The sequence below is a fragment of the Myotis nattereri genome (genome assembly GCF_964212035.1).
Source record: "Myotis nattereri genome assembly, chromosome: X".
Lineage (NCBI taxonomy): Eukaryota > Metazoa > Chordata > Mammalia > Chiroptera > Vespertilionidae > Myotis > Myotis nattereri.
Window position 1 is genome coordinate 7,028,477 of NC_138078.1, and position 23,209 is coordinate 7,051,685.

The following is a 23,209-nucleotide window of genomic DNA, read 5'->3' on the forward strand; positions in this document are numbered from 1 at the left end:
CTCAATTCTGCCTTTTTGGCATGAAAGCAGTCATAAACAATAGTAAGCAAATTGGTGTAGCCACACTAAAAAAAATTACTTATGAAAACAGGCTATGGCCAATTGCCAACCCCGAATTTAAAGCATCAAATATTTAGGTGCTCATAAGAATGTGTGAATTGCTCCACCCTCCAAAGGGTCTTATCTTCCCAAATCCCTAAGGCCTTGCTTGGGAATCTACCTGATGTGCCTGAGCTTCCTTTACCAAAACCCAAGATTCTACCACCCATGATTTTACCCACACTTTCAGAAATTGGTCTCAACAAATTGGTCAAAAATGTTAAACAGAACCAGATTCTTCCCTGAGCTGTCTTTAGTTGGAGTGAGAACATCAGACCCTTAGCTTTTGAGCACAGTAATGGATGTGGTCATTGAGGACACTGATTAGTGCTATTTGAGGGGTAATAGTTTTGCTTTCTCTAAATTTTCTGGAATAAATTTTTACAATACCTCAGAATTTTGAATTTCTAAACATGATTTTCCTCACTATCACCACACAGCCCCAATAGCATTATTGTAGGATTTAGTTTAGGTGTTTGTTTGTTTCTAAATAAGAGGCAATAATTTTCTGATTAAGAACTCCACATGACTTTCTTTTGGTGCTATCCAGTCTTCCCCTTTTATGTTTAATTAAATCCCATATGTTTGATGAAATACCAAATAATTGTTGGCACTACCTGCCCACAAAGTACAGGCTTGCTTACAGACAGAATGTGGCCTCTAACTCACTCCTGTGATATGTTAGTGTTGAAGATGTGTGTCACAGGATAACATATTTGTGTTATTCTAAGAAATATTTTTATGGATCATTATGATGACATACATTACTCCAAAATACATACTTTTGTTCATTGAGAGCCACAGGGATCTGTTGATGGTCATTGTTATTGCGTTAAGAGTATGCAGTGGAACAATTTTTTTTGTGGGTTCCAAAAGACTAGTAAGGGATGTATAATGAGACAGGTTATATATGGTTTTTGGAATGTCAGTTTACCATTTCCTTTTCTTTCCTCCTACTCTTTAGCTGCTGATGGCAAGTGAATTTACAGGATGGGGAGTGTGTTTGCAAACCCCTCTTTCCTGACTTAAAGGAATAGTTTGGGAACATTAATAATGTCAGTAAAGGTCAAGAGGATTTGCATGACATCTGCATGCAACTCTCTGCAGGGAAAGGCCATCAGATAATGGAAAAAGCCCAGCCAGTGTAGCTAAGTGGTTGAGTGTCGACCTATGAATCAGGAGGTCATGGTTTGAGCCCAATCAGGGCACATGCCCAGGTTGCAGGCTGAATTCCCAGTAGGAAGCGTGCTGGAGGTAGCCAATCAATGATTCTCTCTCTCTCTCTCTCTCTCTCTCTCTCTCTCTCTCTATATATATATATATATATATATATATATATATATATATATATCTCCCTTCCTCTCTCTGAAATCAATAAAAATATTTAAAAAAAAATGGAAAAAGAGAGAGTCCCCTCAAAGCTTTCTAATGACTGCCTGGAAGGATGTGGGTAGACAGAGTGTGTTTTGGAACTGTGGGTGCTGGAACACTCACTACCCATGCCACAGCATAAGATCCTGACACCTTCCTCAGTGAACAGATTTGGGGAAAGGAAGGAGCAAGAGCTGAAAGTATGCAAAATGTGTCCACTCAGCGAGCATCTTCACAATATGATCTTGGCTCCCCAAAACTCTGCCCCAGAGGAAAAATTCCACATGCTCTGCTGATTACTGTTGCATGGTCAAGAGTTGTTTTATCTCTGATCTGAAATCATCTTCCTGAGGAACTGGATAAGAGGTAGACAGCTCCTTATAAGAACACATGCTGTGTTGTACCTGCTGAAATGACACTATGAGCTCCCTTTTATTCTATAGCTGCATAAGCAATCCATAAGGAGATGCTAATTTATTAGGAATAGCAAGTAACTATACTTTCTATATCAAAGCTAGCATAGACTTAAGATCATGAAAACTGTATTACTGTGCAGCCAGAGGTTAAAACCAAAGTGCCACATAGGCACTGTGGGGAATCAACAAAGAATATCTTTGTCTTTGATAACATTATAACATAATTGGATTAAAATGTATATGCATAAAATAATAAAACAGTAATGGTAAGGTTTAATAAGAGTATGTATAAGGCAGAGTGGCAACCTCTATGTACAAATGCCAGGCTAAATATAATAGTACAAATAATTCAATTTAAGGAAACAATCTTTGTGGCATCACCACTGTATTAGAAGTTACCAGAAAAAGTGAAACTTTAGAAATTCTCGATTTAATAGGAAATAACAGTATGGAATATAGGTACTTGTATTACCTGTGTTAAGAATATAATAAATATTATACGACTTATACAGAGCTTCTGAAAAAATATGTGTATATGTACTTATACACACACACACATATATATCTATATCTATATCTATCTATATCTATCTATCTATATATCTATATATATCTATATATATCTATATATCTATATATATATATATATATATATATATATATATATATATGTTTTCATTGCCTAATCCAATATCCAAATTGTCAATAATAGGAAAATAAATTTTAATACAAGAAAATATTTATTTGAAGTAGAATCTATCTCTGGAGAGAGATGACAGTGTAAAAGAAAATTCAGACTGCATTTAGGCATGTCTCTCAATATTTACCTCCCTTTAATATTTCATTAAACCTAGAAGCAAAAATAAAGACAAAGAAGATTACAGACAATATAACTAATTCCTGTAGTTTGGAATGTCATGAGAGAATAAACCTATCTATAAATAAACAGAGATGATGCACAGATAAAGCACACATGTCAAATGTCTACCCTACACTGACAATGATAGAAAACTGAAAAACTTACAGAGGCACAGCCTCAGAAAATATCTTCTTTGGCTATCTACGTCTCTAGGTCCTTTTCTATTCTAATAGGTTTTAAGGGTTGCTATTTATTTTGGAATAGTGTATGTCATCATAAAAAAATTATGGAAAATTTTAATTCCTGTGCATTATAAAGAACAAATACTTCTAAAAGATCTAATAAAGGATTTATTTCACATAATTCCTTTAATTATGGCATAAAAATATATTTTCTACTTTAAGTTTCCAATTATCCTTGTTTACAAATAGGAGGATTAATTTATTTTAAATTAACTGTTAAACATTTAATGGTTCTACTACAGCATAATAGATTCAGTGATCTTTTTAAAGTTCTAATGGTGGGAGAATCTATTTTATTATTTTCTCTCTATATATAATTTTAAAAAAAACAACAACCACCCAGGAAACACTGGAGAATACTGTGGAAAATACTTTTTAAAAAGATGTTACATTCGCTGTAAAAAATTACATTGAGATTTCTTTAAAGGTCAATGTTTTCATATTGCATGTCACTAATGTAATTCTCTCTAGAGTCTCTCAATATGCATGTTTAAATGATTCACAGGTTCGAGGGAGAATTGCAACATATCTTGGTGATTTTGCTTCCCCATACTTTCTATCTGGCTTCTTAAGTCCTCTTGCACCCTAGTATGCTATGATTACTTCCTGGGGGCCCCTTCTTGGCCTCATAATGGCCTAAACTATTTAACCCATTCACTTGTTATTTCCAGCTGTCATTACATTATGTATTTAGAGTTTCTCTACCTCCACAATTGGAATTGTTATGGATAACTGGTTCTCACTCTAAGGAAATAAAAGGGGTGGATATCAAACACTGGATAAGCTCCATTTTTCCCCTCAGGAAACCTTAAAAAAATCTCACAATTGATGTATTTAGTGCATACTTATATTGGATTATTACATTTTCAATGGCCTTTTAAAAAAATTTCCAAAAATCACACCTTCCATTCTTTACTTAAGCAAAACTCCAAAGCTTCCAGTAACTCCTATTGACAATGAGACACAGACCTGGTCATCTCTTTCTAGTTACAATCTTTTGGTCCCTTTGGACAATTCCAAAATACATGATGAGGAATACTCTGAGGTTCTGCCATTCCTTTGGTTCGATCATTGGGGGAGGGAGTACGTACACAGTGAACACATAGGATGGGATGGAAGTATGGATGGACCAAAAACAGCACTCTCTTAGGTCTGAGAATTTGCTGAGCAGGCCTGGTATAATCTCAAAAGTCAGCTGATGAAATTTTCCAAGTCAGAAAGTCATTAGGTTGTACAATTGAGAATCTTAAGGTTATTTCTTTTAATACTTCAGCCTTTCCAAATGAGCTGGGTTTTGATGACTGATTTTCAGAAGTTAGTAACCATTTGATTATTAGCATTCTTTAGGCCAACTACATTGGGCACACATTTGAAAAACCATCACCTTCGAAATACTCTGTCAGCCTGATCATCAGGATGGCTGAATTTGAACAGAATTCATGAAAATTTGAATAGTTTAGTAATAGGTAGAAGGAACTGAACTGAAACTCTTTTCCATACACCCTGATCTTTATAACTTAAGTCATTTTTTTTTCTTTTGGCCCTGAGGGTAATTAACCAAAACTGACCATCCTGAGGTGGCCTCCATTAGACCTGGTAGAGTAACTCACCATCCCAATTTTGCCTGGGACTGAGTGGGTTCCCTGAATATGGGACTTTGGAGGCTAAAACTGGGAAGTTCTCAAACAAGGACAAGTTGGTCACCAGTAGATTGATGTAAACAATTACCAAAAGTCCAGGTACCAAAGGTGTGGAAATAGAGCAAATGAGAATAAAACGGTAAAGGAAAGAAAGAAGGAATGAGTATATATCATCCTAAATGGGCACAAGTGGCAGGAATGGACAACTATTAGCTCTAAACCTTAGTCCCACTTGACTAGGGAATACAGTTGAAACCTATATGGGGTCCACTCTATCAAGCGAAGCAACAGTTTCCATGAACCTCAAGACTTTTGAGTAGAAATCCCCAGGAGAGCAATCACTGCCCCGTGCCAATTCATTAGCACAGAAAGAAATTTCCAGACCAAGTGGGAATAACAGGGTGTATCTGAGCCTCCCACGAAGAGCAACACAATTGTTAGAAGGTGCTCAGGTGAGAACAACATGAAAAAGATCTCTGTTTTGATGATGCATCAAGTTGACTACTATAGATATCCATTCACATAAGTGCTAAAGTATTTAAGAATTTCAAAAGTAAGTAGCTGTGAGGGAATTATCTTATCAACATGAAACATCATAATAAATATTTATGTTGATGAGTTAAAGAAATATTGCCCCATCATGTAAGAGTTTTACAATAATATTTTCACTACCAAAAGTAGAGTGGGCTTGCTTCTGCCCAGAGCATCTGAGCAGAATGAGGAAATAGATCATAGCATTTCTGATTTGGAAAATGAATCAGTTTTATTTGACAATCTGGCATCACAGACTGACTTCTGTACTCATCATTACCTTTTTCTATAGCAAAAACAGCTTGAGTTTATATTATTTTCTCCCAGAATTAGTAATTCAAATATAAACAATTCAACCAAGTCTACCTGGTTTGGTTGAGTTGTTGTTGTTGTTTTTTTACTCTGTTCCCACTCCTCACAGAATGGAGTGGTTTATTTTTGACCAAGGTATACACAGCCTGCTTTACTCCAAGGTATACACCAACACTGAACCAAATCAGAGAGAAGAGTGAGGGGAAATGTAGATGGACCTCGTGTGCCAGAATGGGTGATAAGTAACACCTTTCCATGGCATTTCTGTAGGATTACCGAGTGAACATTTTTCTGAGACAACAGTGGAATGATTCACGTTTGGCATATAGCGAGTACCCTGATGATTCCCTGGACTTGGATCCATCGATGCTGGATTCCATTTGGAAACCAGATTTGTTCTTTGCCAATGAGAAGGGTGCCAATTTCCACGATGTTACCACTGACAACAAATTGCTTCGGATTTCAAAAAATGGCAAAGTGCTTTACAGTATCAGGTAAGCTTCCTTTGACTGCACATATTCAGCTCTCCATTTTTCTCCTGGCATAGAGCTGCCTAATTCTGCATGGCAAGATATATGTGAATATTTGACTTTTGTGGTCTCTTGTTTATCTTTTGAATCTTAAAGTTGGTGAGAGGTTCTCATGATCTCAGAAGTGTGGTTCTCTATATATATTTTCATATATATGTGTGTAATATATATATATATATATATATATGTATATATATATATGATGGTGGATGGGTGATGGTATTGTGTAAATATCTGCACAAATGTGTTATTGATGAATTCAATAAAGGAAGTAGAAGCCCTTTAGTTCAATTATAATAGAACATAATGTACAAAGTATCATTTCAAATAATACTATCATACCATAACATTTAACCTCTCCCCCGCCCCCCCCCACGGAAATTCAATGCTCACCATGGTCACTGACAGCATACTTAGGGCTGGGTGTGTGGAAAACTGGTTCTAATCCCAGCTCTGCTTCTAATGAAACATGTAAACTTGATCTCTAAACTTTTCTTGGGCTTGAGCTTGAGACAGACAATTCCTAAGATCCATTTTAGCCTTTATATTCTAATATAATATCCAGAATCTTCATCACTCCAGGCTCAAAATAATCTCTCTTTTCTGAATTCTAATAAGTTTCTCTGTGAATTTGTAAAGCTCTTATTTCTTATTATCTCACATTTTGGCTATTTCTGTACATTAATATAGCATAAGAACATGGAGTTTGGGAATACAACAAATCTAAAATCAAATCCAAGCTTTGAAACTTTTTAAGTAACATAACCTATATCCCTCAGGTATCTTAACAGTAAAATAGGAAACACCATATTTATTTCTGAGTATTCTTGTGATACTGGATGATATAGAGCAATTTTTTTTTTTTTTTTTTTTGCACAGGGCCAGACAGGATGTTAGCTTTGCAGGCTAGACTGTCTCAACTTTGTCACAACTACTCAACTGTATCATTGTAGTGCAAAAACGGCCATAGACAATACTCAAACAATTGAGTGTGGCTGCATTTCACTGAAACTTTATGTTCAAAACCAGGTTGTAGACTAGATTTGACCCTTTGTTCATACTTTGCTGACCCCTGATATAGAATATATAAAAATACTTGTCACCACCCTGGCCGATGTGGCTAAGTTGGTTGAGCATTATCCTGTGCTTCTAGAGGTTGCTGGTTTGAATCCAGGTCAAGGCACATGTCCAGGTTGTGAGTTCAATCCCTGGTCAGGGTGTGTATGGGAGGTAACCAATCAAAGTTTCTCTCTCCTCCCTCTCCCTTCCCTCTATCTAAAACCAATAAAAACATAATTAAAAAATACCTGCCACAATACATGACACAGAGGATGTGATCAATGAATAAAATGATGGCTGTTTGTATTTTAAAGTTAACATTCTTTCTAATTAGTAAGCTCTTTTATACTCAACATATTTGGATTTTGCATCTTCTGTAACCCCTCCCAAACGTCTAGACAATGTATTGTATATTAGACTTTCTAATACATTGAATAAGTATTGACATTTTAAAGATCCTTTATAAAATTCTTCCTTTTTCTACAATATTACTAACCCCCCCCCAAAAAAAGTGGACAGCTAGTGTCTTTGTGAATAATTTTCACAAGTTTACAGACTCATACCATTAAAACTCATTTCACAACTCTATATACAAGTTAGGTTTGTACTGTATATTCCATTCTTAACCTGATAATTTCACAGCTTGATGATGCTTGACAGCCCCAATGCCTTGTGGAACAAAAGAGGCTACTCATTTGTAAAAAGTAGCAAAGTTACTGCTTACACAAAGAACCAGGAAATTCCCTTATTTTATTTTTAAGGAACTTTACTTTTATTCTTACAAAAATTTTTAAGGAAACAAAATATTTCACATGGTGATGCATTTGGTGTAAGATGCAGTATTGAGCACAACCTAAGTTGATGTGACCTGATGAAATGGGACATATGCAGAGCGTGGTACATGGAAGAAGAGTTATAAAAAGCAGCAGAGGGCATCAGCTGCCCCAGCTAACCCTCTGGGCTTTGGGTGACATTTGCTCTAGTAAATACCTGGCATCTTGCACTGCTGAAATAAAACCAGGGATTTTTTTCTTTTGTTCCATGAAGTCCTTTCTATTCTAGGACTATGAAGAATATAATGTTCCCCAGACCTAGATCCACAGGCAATTCTTCTATCTCTGGTTCCAACTGTAGCATATTACAGGCTCTGAAATATCTAAAATAGTTTTGGATAGAGTGGAGTTTGTCCTGTGGCTGGCTGAGTTAGCTTTTCCTTCACTGTTGGTATTCTATGAGATTAATGAATAAACTGACCAAGACAGATCCTTACAAACTCCAGACACTAAGATTTGGACTGACCCACTCCTTGAGGGGTGCTTAATCTGAGGGGTAGGTGAAAACTCCAGGCTGTCCTTAAATTCCCCTAAAACTTTGCACATTTTTTATATTAGGTTATTTAAACTCTTTTTTGTTTGTTTAGAGGAAAACATAATTATCTTTTTAAGGAAGCTATGACCTTCCAACTGTTAAAAATTGCTTCAAGGATTACTACATGTACAGAACCCACTTTCTAGTATGGGTATGACCATAGCAATGTTGTTAAGGAAATACTATTTGCCTTTAGTGCCTTCTTAATTGACTGACTGGGGGCCTTTGTTACTCTCAACTGAAGAAAGTCCTCAAAACCATAATTAATTATAGGTTTGTCCCTCCACAACAGCACCTCAAAACACCAATGTATTGGCTACCCTCATAATGAAACTTTACCTGAACTACAACTTATTCCTTAATAGTGTTGGAAGAGATTTGCTTGTTAATCCTTTTTGATGCCATTCATAATTCTAGGTATTGATGATTCAGCCTTCCCAGTAGTACTTGAATTGTATAGAGAACTCTTGGGGATTAACATGGCTTCTCCCTCTAATGGTAGGTTACAGACACCACAGAGTGTAGGTGGAGTGTAGATTTCTAGAAAGATATCCAATGGTGCTTTCCAAACAATCCTATCTAATGACTGACTCTACCTACACACATACAGGGACAATTTTTTTTTTCACATAGCCTCCCATCCCTGCCTCATCCTATGCAAGAACTTAAAAAGATTCTTGCTTTAGTAATAGAATGATTTTTATGGCATAGGGAAAAAAAATTCTCTATTTAGATGTCAGAGCTGAAAATAAAATGCATAGAGAACTAAACCGTATTTAAATGTTACCAATGGTAATACTTTGCTTATCTTATTCTCAGTTTTGATGAGATGCGTAAGTCCATATTTTCTGTTAGAAAGCACCTATAAAAAGCTGAGATTTCTTCTCTCCATGCTTATTTGGACCATGTTTATCTTTATATTCTATAATCCAGGCAAAATTACATTCTCATTTCCCTACGCTATGTCCAAATCTTCATTAGTTTTCTGAATTGATTTAATGCAGTAATTGATGACTGTAACATAAGCACCCACATCAGAATTAAGCAGTGAGGTTTCAGAGAAGTGCTGAGAAATGCCATGGAAACCACGATGATTCCATTCTTCCTAGAGCAGTGGTTCTCAACCTTCTGGCCCTTTCAATACAGTTCCTCATGTTGTGACCCAACCATAAAATTATTTTCGTTGCTACTTCATAACTGTAATGTTACTACTGTTATGAATCGTAATGTAAATATCTGATATGGAGGATGGTCTTAGGCAACCCCTGTAAAAGGGTCTTCCAACCATCAAAGGGGTCGCGACCCACAGGTTGAGAACCGCTGTCCTAGAGGCATGCAAGGCTGGGAAGGTGGGAGGCACTGGCATGCACATACACTGGTGGATTCAGCAAAAGCTGAGCTAAGTGGTGTGGACGGGTATTTTTGGAGAGTAGTTTTCAAAAAAGGCATGGCTGACAGAAGTATTAAAGTCTAGAAAGTGAGTTCTGTACATGACAGACTCTCTTATAGTGCTGAAAAGCTCTGTTGAGATCCTGATTTGGCTCAGAAATACACATACATTCAAGGGCATAATATTGATTCAAACATAACAGAGTAAGGGAAAAGAGGAAATTGTGCAATGAAATACATGACAGCTGGAATGACCACTTGCCTTTGGTTGTTTACCTGATTGAACTAGCAATAGCTACCAGTAGGTTTTCCTTCTTTTGGAGGCAACTTCCCACTGCATTAACATTCATCAGAGGTTGCTTTGAAAGTGATGGTGCAAATAACAATGCCAATAAGGTAGCTCATGACATCAGGAGCTCCACACGTCCTCCATTTACTGTATTCTCGAGACTTATAAAACAGCCGCTATAACCCTATCCGTTTATCATTCTGAGTCTCAGTTTCCTTATCTATACAATGAGTTTGAACCAGGAGATTAGATGGAGTCTGAGGCTCCTTGTTGATTATAAGTTAACTAGAGGCCCAGTGCACACATTTGTGCACTGGTGGGGTCCCTCTGCCTGGCCTGTGGGGATCGGGCTGAAACCGGCTCTCTGACATCCCCCAAGGGGTCCTGGATTGTGAGAGGGTGGTTCTCAGGTGATGCACCCCAGAATTGGGCTCCCTCCTCTCTTGTCCCAATATTATGTCACTTTCTCTCTGTATCTTTCTCACTTCTTTCATCTCACTTTACCCTAAGTTTGGCAGTAACTGATGACTTGTGGGCATTTAGCTGCAAAATGCAATTATTTAGCAAACAGTATTTATTTAGCCTGGGATCTAGTCAGTCAAGGGCAGGACCCTGCTCAATGTCAGGCTCCCACCCAGGACCTTCTGCCCAGGAACCTCCCTCTTCCCACCTGAGCTGCTCCTTCACCTCCTTCCCTCCCAGGAGGTTGCCCACTGGCGCTACTGTCTGCCCAGGAGGAGGGAAGCTGTGGCTGGTTTCCCAGCCAAGAATGGTAGCAGGAAAATTCGCTGCCTCCACTGGAAATCGATAGTGGATGGGCCAGCGTGGGCACCATATGTCAGGGCCACAGCCAGTAGGTCCTGCACATCTCATCATTTAGCTAATCGAGTCAAAAAGTTTCTGTAAGGGCCAGACCCACAACCTCTACAATGGGCTAGATGCCCGGTGGGGAGCCAGATCCGAAGTGGGGAGCCAATGGGCTAGAGGCCCGGTACACGAATCTAGAGATCAGGCTGAAACTGGCTCTCCAACATCCCCCAGGGGGTCCTGAATTGCAAGAGGGTGGTTCTCAGGTGACACACCCTGGAATCTGGCTCCCGCATCACTGGTTCTGGGTGTGTCACCCAAGAGCCGCAGCTGCCAAGTTATCATAGCTCGGCAGCTCCTGCATTGAGTGTCTGCCCCCTGGTGGTCATTGTGTGTCATAGCTACCGGTCAGACAGCTGAACAGGTGACTGATCGCTTAGGTTTTTCTATATATACTAGGGGCCTGGTGCATGAAATTCGTGCACTGGGAGGGGAGGGGTTCCTTCAGCTCAGCCTGCCCCCTCTCACAGACTGGGAGCCCTCAGGGGATGTTCTACTGATGGTTTAGGGGAGCGGGCCTAAGCTGCAGTCTGGCCTCCCAGGAGTCGACCGAGCTGATCAGGGGAAGGCGCCAGCCCCATCACCCCACTGCTGCAGCCACTGCAGCCACCAAGGTGTTTTCATCAACATGTACTCCAGTCCCTTCATCGTGAAAAAATGACAACTTTCTTTAGGCATTTTTAAGATATGTCTTTCATAGGATATGACATTTCTTTCTTTCTTTCTTTTATCCTCACTTGAGGATATGTTTCCACTGATTTTTAGAGAGTGTGGAAGAAAGAGGCGGAGACAGAGAGAAACATCAATGTGAGAGGGACACTTTGATTGGTTGCCTCCTGCATGAGCCCTGACCTGGGCCCCGGCCAGGGAGGAGCCTTCAACCTAGGTATATGCCCTTGATCATAATCAAACCTGGACCCTGCGGTCGGCAGGCTGAGGCTCTATCCACTGAACCAAACTGACTAGGGCAGGATATGACATTTCTTAGCCCCTACAGCAGCGGACCTTCATTTTTTCCTCCGGGAGTGAGGTGGAAAAACCCTAGATGACTTTCTTGGATTCTTATAACCCAAGTTACCAAGAACTGCAAGTGGCGGCATACAGGGAGCTTAGCCAATGAGTGGCCAGAAAAGGTGTTTACACTTGAACTGGTTTGGCTCAGTGGATAGAGCATTGGCCTGCAGACTGAAGGGTCCCAGGTTTGATTCCTGTTAAGGGCATGTACCTTGGTTGGGGGGTACATCCCCACTGGGGAGTGTGCAGGAGGCAGCTGATCAATGTTTCTCTCTCATCGATGTTTCTGACTGTCTATCCCTCTGCCCTCTTCTCTGTAAAAAAATCAATAACATATATTTTAAAAGAAAAGGTGTTTCCTCTGCAGTTCATGTGCAGAGGACCCCCTGCGTTGTGTCCACTGGGCTAGGGGCATGTCCCCGCCGCCGGGGGGAGGAGGGGCATGCCCCTGAGGCCAGCAGCCAGCCCCGCATTGTAGGTGCCAGGCTTGGGGGTGTGCAGAGACCCCGGCCCATGCGTGCAGCAGCCACTGGGTCTCCGCACACCCCCAAGGCCGGCAGCCAGCCCCGCATTGTGGGCGCCGGGCTGGGGGGAGTGTGGAGACCCCAGGCCACTCGTACGGCAGCTGCCGGATCTCTGCATGCTCCCAAGGCCAGCAGCCAGCCCCACATTGTGGGCACTGGGCTGGGGGGTGTGCAGACCTGGGCCATATGGTGGCCACCACTGCCGGGGGCATGCCCCCCAGGCTGACAGCCCCGCATTGTGGGCGCCGGACTGGGGGGCATGGACCCAGGCCACCACTTGGCACCAGCGCACGCGCAAGCAGCCACGGGGCAGGAACATCCACTTGGCACCTGTGCCCGTAGGCCCAGAGTGGCCGGGGGCATTCTGGGACTCCGGCCGCTCAGGGCCTACACGCATGCCTACAGGCTAGGAGTGGCCTGGGTCCCGAGGATGTTCCGGGGACCCAGACCTCTCGGCACGTGTGTATGCAAATTAACCCATCTTTGTCAAGTTAATTTGCATACTCACTCCTGATTGGCTGGTGAGTGTAGCAGAGGGATGGTCAATTTACATGTTTCTCTTTTATTAGATAGAATATAGATAACTCAAAATTATCTTCTTCTTCCCAAACCACAAAATTCCTTCTGGATGAGGAAATAAGAATAGGTCCTTCATGTCCCTTACATCTTGGGAGGAGTCATCAAGAAGAGGTTTTAAATTTAAGGAGCCTACCTCAAACTATTTTGGGATTTTTGAACCTTGTTCTCCCAAACTGAATATCCAATTACTGAGGAGAGGAACCTAATTTTGGAGTGGGGTAGTGAAGACTGGGCTACCTGCATTTAACATAGAGTTTACGTATAGACAGGTACTCAATACTGGACTCCTTAGTGAGAAATTTTATAATTAAAATTTAGATCATTTGTACCCCCTTATTTAACCAGTCAGAGTACCCATGAGATATTTTAGAATGTGTTCATGAATTATATGTTCATATACTGTTAGACAATTATACAAAAACTAGGGGCCCGGTGCATGAAATTCGTGCACTGGGTGTGAAGGGGGGCGGGGGAGAGTGTCCCTCAGCCCAGCCTGCCCCCTCTCACATACTGTGAGCCCTCAGGCGTTGACCCCCATCACCGTCCGATCTCCTGATTGGCCCCTTGCCCAGGCCTGAAGCCTCCGCCAGAGGTGTCAGGCTTGGACAGGGGACCCCCATCTCCCTCCGTTCACTGGCTCTGGCCCCCGCCCAGGCCTGAGGCCTCTGGCCCAGGAATCATGCCTGGGCAGGGGACCCCCATCTCCCTCTGATCGCTTGCTCCACCCCCCGCCCAAGCCTGACGCCTCTGACCCAGGCTTCAGGCCTGGGCAAGGGGACCATCATATCCCCCCAGTCCCCAGCTCCGCCCCCCCCACCCAGGCCTGATGCCTCAGCCAGAGGAGTTGACCCTCATCACCCTCCAATCACCAATCACCGGATCGGCCCCTTGACCAGGCCTGAGGCCTCCGGCAGAGGTGTCAGGCCTGGGCAGGGGACCCCCAGCTCCCCGCGGTTGCAGGCTCTGCCCCTGCCCAGGCCTAATGCCTCTGGCCTAGGCGTCCGGCCCAGGCAGCGGTGACCTGCAGTGGCAGCGGGGGGCACCGCAATCGTGGGCTTCGCTTTAGGCCCAGGCAAGGGACCCATAGCTCCTGGGACTGCCAGCTTCGACCGTGCCCAGCTCCCATCGCTGGCTCCACCCCTACTTCCTGCTATCACTGGCCAGGGCGGCAAAGGCACCTGATTCTCAGATCATGGCCGGGGGGCAGGGCAAAGGTGGCCCAAGGGCCGCCTTTGCCCTGCCCCCCAGCTCTTAGCTCCCCCCTGGGTTTCCGATCACTGTCAGTGGCAGGGGGCTTCTTCCTGGTTTCCCTTTCGCCTCCCTGCATTGTGCCTACATATGCAAATTAGCCGCCATCTTGTTGGCAGTTAACTGCCAATCTTAGTTGGCAGTTAATTTGCATATAGCCCTGATTAGCCAATGAAAAAGGTATCGCCGTACGCCAATTACCATTTTTCTCTTTTATTAGTGTAGATGTTGGCTGAAACAATTGTTACTTGGATATGTAGGCTAAAGGAAATCACAGGGCAGATTTGAGCCAGCAGAATTGAAGGGCTAATCTGCTATTACTCATTATCTGAATTTTCTTGTGGCAGGAAGCCAAAGGAAATTCAGAGGTCCTGGTGAGCCTGCACAACTTATGTTGACATGGGTTTCTCCCTGGTCCAGAGTGCTGCTTTTGAAAGGCTCCCTGGATGGCATTAATCCCAAAATAAACACACTATGGCTCTCATGAGACACATGAATTACTTTAGCACATTCTCATAGCACATAACCCAAAGGAAAGGTGCTCCATTTTAAAATGGAAAAAAATTGTCCATCCTCAAAGCTCAGCTATCCTGGCTTGTGACATTTAAAATTACAAACCAACATCTGCTCTGAAGAGGATACAACATTTATCATTGGACAATCATTGAAAGAAAATTAAGGACATATATAATTATGTGAAGTTCCACACACAGCCCACATTCAGAGCTGGCCCATCCAATATCTAATTGATCATTTCTTTTAAAGGACAATAAAACAAATGTTTTATTTGATGTTTCATTTTAAATAGTTCTCTCTATTCTTTCTAACCCATACACATGGATATTTCTTTATTCGGTACCTATTACACCCCACTCAACTGGCCACCCATGCTTAGTTCCAAGCACATGGGTTACCTTGTCTTGAGTTTCCTTCCTTTGGGAAGCATGTAGCTCATAATAGAAATGACAGTTGCATCTTCTTCCTGATAATGCTTGAGCCTCCTCTTTATCTGCTTGTTAAGAGTAAACTGAATAATTGTGCCTAATTTTAATGTGTTATCTAATAAAGGATGGAGCATCCTACCATCTAACCAGGACTTTGTTCTTTCTCCAACCTTTGCCACCAGAAACATGGCCACCAACTCTCTGCCAGTTACTACAATAGAAGTCTCAATGCACAAAACACCAGCAAAGTAATACAATCTTACTTTCAGCTGTCAGCAGACATAAGGTTACTTTAGTTTTCTTAAAGCCACATTTTCAGTGCACAAGTGCTTGTTCTCTTTCTGTTTTGCCAGCAAAATAATCCCAAATAAAATGTTAAGAAAATTGCTATACAGTGCTTTTCTTTCTTCACTTCAATACCACCATTAAATATCTATAAAATTTGACACATAGTGATCATGGAATGGACAAACCAATCATTATTTTAATGTGAAGCTAATAACATTTCACCTTCATGAATGTTCAGATGTATAAACAATACTAGAAGTAAAATGACTGTGAAATTTAAAATGTAACTAAAATGGGAGCAGTATTGGTTATTTGAATCTTTGGTAATATGAGCTCTTCATTCTGGTGGTGTTCACTTTAGCTCTCTCCAATTCAACACCTTCAAAACATTTTTGTTCAGGAAAAATCAAAGCATTTGGAAAAGTTTTAGCTGCATTTTTATTGGTTAGACTCCAAGTTGAATCTTATCCATATTTGGACTTAATTAACATGGGCCAACCATAGGTGTGCAAATTTTCTGATCAGGCACAGATGGGAGAAGATATTGTATTTTTGTCCTTCCCAGCTAGTACTGCTCAATGCATATGGGTATTTTCTGCTATGCTTTTATTATATTTGCTAAATATGGACCTTCCTTGTTAGCCACTGGCACTTTAGTCAGTGGAGAGGAGTAGAATAGCTGATGAATCAGCAGTGTTGCCATTCATCTTCTCCAAATCCCAAGGTCAACAGGGAAAAACAGGTCTTATATTTTCTTATTTGGAATTATCTAAGAGGATAGTCTAACTGTACAGCTAATACCAACTTGGGGCTTAGGTTCAGCCTGAGACAATATTGAAAAAATAAGTTATCTCTGGTGCCATTGCCACACTGTTCTGAACCCTGTTTTTATCCAGTATCAGCCTTCTGTTTGCTATTCTCAGTATCAAAGTCAGCTCTTGAGAATATCACTAGGGAATCTGGGAATCTATCAACTCATATACACAAAGGAGGAAAATGACTAACAGTTCTTGAAATACAATTATCTTCCTATATTTGCATCTTAATAGTCATGGGGGCTTTTAGTTAAATGTCTATTAGTTGATTATATATAGCAGCTAAGAGTTGAAAGGTGTTTGAGCAAGGACATGCATTGTGATCTTCCTGGAACTCCTAATAATTTACACAGCATGAATTTTCAACCTTTACTTATATAGAAAGCCTTCCTAAGTATAGCCACATCTGAGCCTGCCTATGAGCCAGGTGAACAGCTCAAGGCCAGAGTGAGCAGGACTTGTTCTATGCTTTATATGATGAGTGACTTCAAATAAGTCATTTAGCAGTCCATCGCCTTAACCACTCGGCCATCTCGTCCCGAAATAAGTCATTTAATTACAGAGCTTTCAGAAGACGAGCTTAAAATTTTCATTTCTTGCCTGTCTAGCCAAACTTGGTTTTTGCTTTCCATGGATCAAGATTGTTTTGTGGGTACCATGTGTGTTGATTCAGGAACTTCAAATGATTATGGAAAGTCATACTTCCCTGATAAACCAAAAGGGTTCTCTCGGGATCTAGGTCTGTATGGGTAGATTATCTACTTACCCAATCAGTGTGAGACCTTATGTAGGCACCAAGAGAATAATTAAAAGTCCTTTTCTTGATTCAGTTCATGTGTCTGATTTACATAATCTGGAAGGATTTTTTATATGTGTGTATGTTGTTGATCTGTTTGATTTTAATAAAGCAAGTAGTAAATATATGAATATATATAGAAACATGAAGAGAGAATAAATACCTAGAAGGAAAAAAATTAGAAATCCTTTTTTATCTTTGCCACAAATTCTCCCTCCCCAACTTTTCTAGCTATAATTATTGTTAACAGTTCTATCTATCTGTCTATCTATCTATCTTGGAAGGATTCTTTAAATGGGGATTCGAAAACAACTTTAACAAGTATTGAGATATATTTCTTTAAAATAATATATTAACATATAACATATCTTATTAATATATTGATATTAAAGTATGATCTACTTCATGAGAGAAACTGTTCTTTCAAGTATCTTATATGCATGACACCCAATAAATGCTTGCCAAAAATTGCTGAATAGATGTACTAGATTACAACTCAGGCAGAGTTCTGTTTAACACTAACTCCTCCTCACTAAGAACCTGGAACTGGTCCTCCTGTGTATTCTGCCCTCATCCCTGACTAGCACCATAAGCTTTTGTAAATTTCCAGTTGAGTCTAACCCAGCCGTGGGCAAACTACGGCCTGCGGGCCGGATTCGGCCCATTTGAAATGAATAAAACTAAAAAAAATAAAATAAAAAATAAAAAAATTAAAAAAAGACCGTACTCTTTTATGTAATGATGTTTACTTTGAATTTATATTAGTTCACACAAACACTCCATCCATGCTTTTGTTCCAGCCCTCCGGTCCAGTTTAAGAACCCATTGTGGCCCTCGAGTCAAAAAGTTTGCCCACCCCTGCCTTAGAGCATGCTTGAAATAGTGCTTTTAATATCTCTATCTCTATCTCTACCTATAGATAGATATATAGATATAGATATATATTATTGTTTTTAGAGAAGAAGGGAGAGGGAAAGAGATAGAAACATCAATGATCAGAGAGAATCACTGATTGGCTGCCTCCCGCACACCCCACACTAGGGATCGAGCCCACAACCCAAGCATGTGCCCTGCCCGGGAATTAAACCGTGTTCTTCTGGTTCATAGGTCCACATTCAACCATGGAGTCACACCAGCTGGGCTGAAAAAGTGCTTCTTAAAATGTGCTCCAGGACACCATTATCAGTGCTACCTGGGCTTCTTATCAAGAGGGCCTGGTAATCTGAATTCCTACCTCGCCCCTCAGATAGCACTATATCCACCAGAGTTTGAAATCCACTGTGTTAAAGGCTGTCTTGATCAGACAACCATCCTGGCAGTGCCTTTTAATCCACTGACTCCCTAACTTTTCCATCCCTCTTTCCATGTGTGAGTTATATTAATGATGCACTTATAGCTTGACTTCTAACTTGCCCCCAGGCTAATTTCACATAAGGTCTAGATGGGTTAAGATGACATTCTTGTTCAATATTTGATGTATTCTGCAAATCTCTGACATTAGCATGTCATATGGTTCAGAAATTTCAAGGTACAACTGAGAGGAAAGATTCAACAGACCTACATTGTAGAGAAAGTCTGTCCTTAAGTTATTGGGGAAAGAGTGGATTGTGTTATAGGATGTTGGATGACAAAGCCATATCAGGGCAATAAATATCTCACCTATATACCCAGAGTGCCAAAAAGTTCCTAAATTAAGAAGTATTATAACTTGCACTTAAGGCTTTCATCATATTTAAAGTGTGCGAACTCACCTATGAGAGGAAATCCTTTAAGCTGGTCACCTTCACTTGTTTAGCATCAGATAAATGTTGAACAGCATGATGTATTGGGCCCAGAGATTTAGTCAAGATCAAATAGCTCTTTTTTTCCAAATATTTTTTTATTGATTTCAGAAAGGAAGGGAGAGGGAGAGAGAAATAGAAATGTCAATGATGAGAGAGAACCATTGATTGGCTGCCTCCTGCATGCCTCCCACTGGGAATCGAGCCTGCAACCTGGGCATGTGTCCTAATCAGGAATTGAACCATGATCTCTTGGTTCATAGGACGATGCTCAACCACTGAGCCTTGCCAGCCAGGCAAGGTCAAATAGCACTTTAAGAGCAAGCTGGGTCAACCAACCAGTTCCCTGGATCCACAGTGAATGTACTCTCTGAGGCTGCCAGGGAAGGTTGGAGGGATTTTTAAAAATGACAAGTAATGAGAAGTCCAGACACCTGAAGAAAAATGAAAGGGGTATCCCTGAGCAGGTACAAGACAACTAAGGTGTCTACAATCCACTCTGCTGACTTCATAGACAAGACAGGATGATAAATTAGCAATCAATTCTTTTACTAAGGAGGAAATGTGGTAGAGTGGGAAATAATAAATCAGTGATGGCGAACCTATGACACACGTGTCAGAGGTGACACGCGAACTCATTTTTTTGGTTGATTTTTCTTTGTTAAATGGCATTTAAATATATAAAATAAATATAAAAAATATAAATCTTTGTTTTACTATGGTTGCAAATATCAAAAAATTTCTATATGTGACACGGCACCAGAGTTAAGTTAGGGTTTTTTAAAATGCTGACACGCCGAGCTCAAATGGTTCGCCATCGCCATAGCTGGTTTGGCTCAATGGATAGAGCATCGGTCTGCGGACTGAAGGGTCCCAGGTTCGATTCCGGCCAAGGGCACATGCCTGGGTTGTGGGCTCTATCCCCGGTGGGGGGTGTGCAGGAGGCAGCCAAACAATGATTCTCTCTCATCATTGATGTTTCTGTCTCTCTCTCCCTTTCCCTTCCTCTCTAAAATCAATAAAATATATTTTACAAAAAAAATCACTGTAATAAATGAACTATGACATCATTTAAAGTTAGGTTCAAATTCAACTCTGTTCACTTACTTGTGACGTTGGGAAAATGGCTAATCTCTTCAATTTGCTTATCTCAAAACAGTAAGAATACTATCTGCCTTGTTTGATGGTACTCCATGATTGTAAAGTAATGAGAGTGCTTGAGCAGAATTGTGATTCTTAATACTATCATCATCATCATCATCATCATCACTTTAATTTTTACTTAACTATTTTAATCCTAAAAGAGCACCATAGGTCCTACCCCCTTTGATTTCCACAAACTGCTGAGGGTTTATAGCATGCTGCATAGAATGTGCTAAATGTGGTCCCCAAACAAAAATATAATAGCAATATACTCGAGACCAGGGGTCCTCAAACTACGGTCTGCGGGCCACATGCAAATACAAATATTGTATTTGTTCCCGTTTTGTTTTTTTTACTTCAAAATAAGATATGTGCAGTGTGCATAGGAATTTGTTCATAGTTTTTTTTTTAACTATAGTCTGGCCCTCCAACGGTCTGAGGGACAGTGAACTGGCCCCCTCTTTAAAAAGTTTGAGGACCCCTGCTCGAGACTCTCTTGCGTTTCCTGAACAAAACACAGAAGCTCCCTCTTGTTCTTACTTTCCAAATAAGACAGACTACTGTAACCATTAGAATTAACTCTCCCAAAATAGTACATTGGCAATCTTTGTTACAGGCAAGCCAATCACTCATTAAAATGTGTCTTTCTGAAAATTTGTTTTTCTCTTCAAATGGTTTTCTTTTCCTCAAGAACATTTCACTTGTAATGGACTCCCAATTCCAATACCACTAAGTTTCTTATGAACTAGTAGTTCCTTTATGAATCCAGGTGCCTCTGTCCACCATAATGTTGTAAAGTTAAATAATTAATTTGAATCATTCTAACAATGTGAACACAGTCCTGCCTGGCCATGGACCTAGCCACCTGACCAAGGCTCAAAGACAGGTGGATGGAGCTTTCTGGCTTTCCTTCACCTTGATTTGCTTTATTTCTAGTGGCAATTTGTTAGCAACTTACAGAAGAGGCCAGGCAAGTTTTGCTGGCTTCCTGTGCTTGTCTTGTAATTTGGCAACATTCTATGGGCTCTGATGCCCAGGCTCCTCTCCCCTAAATCCCTAATCCTTTCCCATTTCTGCAAGATAAAAGCCTGAAATTCTCCCTCAGAGTTTTAGAACACTAATTCATTCATTTGTTAAACAAATATCTATGGACTACTTACTCTGTGCCAACCACTGTTTTAGGTGGTAAAGAACAGAGTCCCAGCCCTTGTGGATCTTGCATTGTAAGAGGGGACAAATAAGTAAATAAAAATATAATATTTGATTTTAAAAACTAAAAGGAATGGAAATGATTTACAATGTCTGCATCTATTAATCATTTAAACGTTAAGCAAGGTATAAAGCCAAGAACTGGTTTTATGATCAAGGTGAACTGAATAGGAGACTAGTAAGGAAGGGAAGTGAAATTTTGGGAGACTTTGTTTTGTTCTCTTGCCTTTAAAACTGAAATGTTTGCTCAGCCTCTTACTCTCAGTAAAGAAGCAGGGCCTCCCTGTAAGAACACTATATTCCTTCCCTTGTACAAACCGTAGCTTGTATGTTGGCCACAATGACAGTGGGGGGATGTGTGATAATGCTTCAGGAAATGAGTTCTTTAACAAAAATCAAATGGAAGATGGGCAGCCTCAGCTCACTGCTCTCAGGTGCAATGGCCTTAATATTTTAGATTATGAAAAAAGATGAGAGAGCAAATATGACATGTTCTAGGCAGTGTCTGCCAGCAAACAGCCTGAATCTCAATTAAAATACTTTGTGAGACCCACCAAAAATAGATGGAGATCCAGAGTAAAGCAGATAAAAATTGTTCACATTTTAGTTTGATGCTGTATGTGTCCATCTTATTTGATGCAATTTCTGCATCAGTACAAAATATTAAGCTCATTTTACCCAAAACTACTTTTAAATAAAAGAATAGCTTAAATAAAGAAAAGCAGTGGTGGTTACTTTTGAAGGTTCTTGACTGGAAAGAGAGCACAAGGGAATGTTCTGGGGTGATGGAAATATTCTAAAACTGGATCTGGGTGCTTGTTAAGTGGGTGGATAGAGATATAAAAAGTCATCACAGTACGACTTAATATTTGTATAATTTCACTGTGTCTTATAGTAACTTCAATGAAAAAGGAAGAAAAAATAAGTAAAGGGCAAGCCCGCATTTCAGGCCTGCAGATGTATAGTAAAGTAAACATCATAAACTACGGGCTCTCCAGCCTGTGAAGGGACTGATTTAGATCCCTACAATTGCTTCCCATTTGCTCAACTGATTACATGATTTAGCACACCATGGAGCTGTTAACTTGCCTCCTTGTTATTGGCACCCATTGGGTTCCAATACTAAACCCATCTAGAAAGGAAATTAGAAAACAAATAAGGAGAAAGGGAAATACCCGCTGGGTTCTCAGCTGAGCCAAAATTCAGAGACATTTTCATGCTTGTTGGGAATTTCTCTCAATAGGGTATTCCATGCTGGTAATAGTTCACCCCAAGAATTCTGCATCTCCGTAGGATTGTTAGATCTGCCACAAAGGCAGAAATAATTGTGTGTGTGGCTTCTGCTCCCTAAATGAATGTGAAAAGTTCACCTCACAAAAGAGTCATATTCAGCAAACCTATGATTAAGAATATTAAAATTGGGTTGTTTCCAATAGCAAACAAAATAGTGTTGAATTCCATGTTACATGCTTGTAAAACTGTATTTATTTCCACTATTATTACTTTCTAATTTCTCATAAGAAATTTATAGATTTTTCTGGGTTTGATTCACTTACATTATGTACATGCTCACTGATTATTTTTCTATAATGAACTTATTTTTGTTTGATGAAGGTATTTCCTCTTAAAAAATAGGAAAGAATAAATAGATTCTCCTTGAGTTAATAACAGTTTTTAAAAGTCATAGATTCTTTTGCGGTTCTTACCCCTTTACAAAGTGTCAGGTTTTTTAAATTGATTACTAGAGATTTTCATTTTGATCCCTTTACTCTACTTTTATTTAAAAGAGTCCATGTCCACATATGTAATACCCTTTGGAATACTTTAAGCAGTAAAACAATAAAAATAAACAAATAAATAAATAAGTCCATGTCATTAATCTCAATAAAACTGTGC

General features: G+C 40.2%; 2 protein-coding genes across 2 annotated transcripts in view; one reads left to right on the forward strand and one right to left on the reverse strand.

Moving 5' to 3' along the window:
* The window catches only part of FANCB (FA complementation group B), a 400,139-nt gene that overhangs the window by 146,349 nt on the left and 230,581 nt on the right, over positions 1-23,209 (reverse strand). The gene's annotated exons all lie outside the window — the stretch shown is intronic.
* Positions 1-23,209, forward strand: part of GLRA2 (glycine receptor alpha 2) — a gene marked incomplete at its 5' end in the record, with an annotated part of 177,663 nt that overhangs the window by 36,677 nt on the left and 117,777 nt on the right. The window contains one exon of the mRNA XM_081115082.1: positions 5,741-5,964. Within this exon, the coding sequence (XP_080971208.1) occupies positions 5,741-5,964 (224 nt within the window). The remainder of the gene's footprint in view (positions 1-5,740; positions 5,965-23,209) is intronic.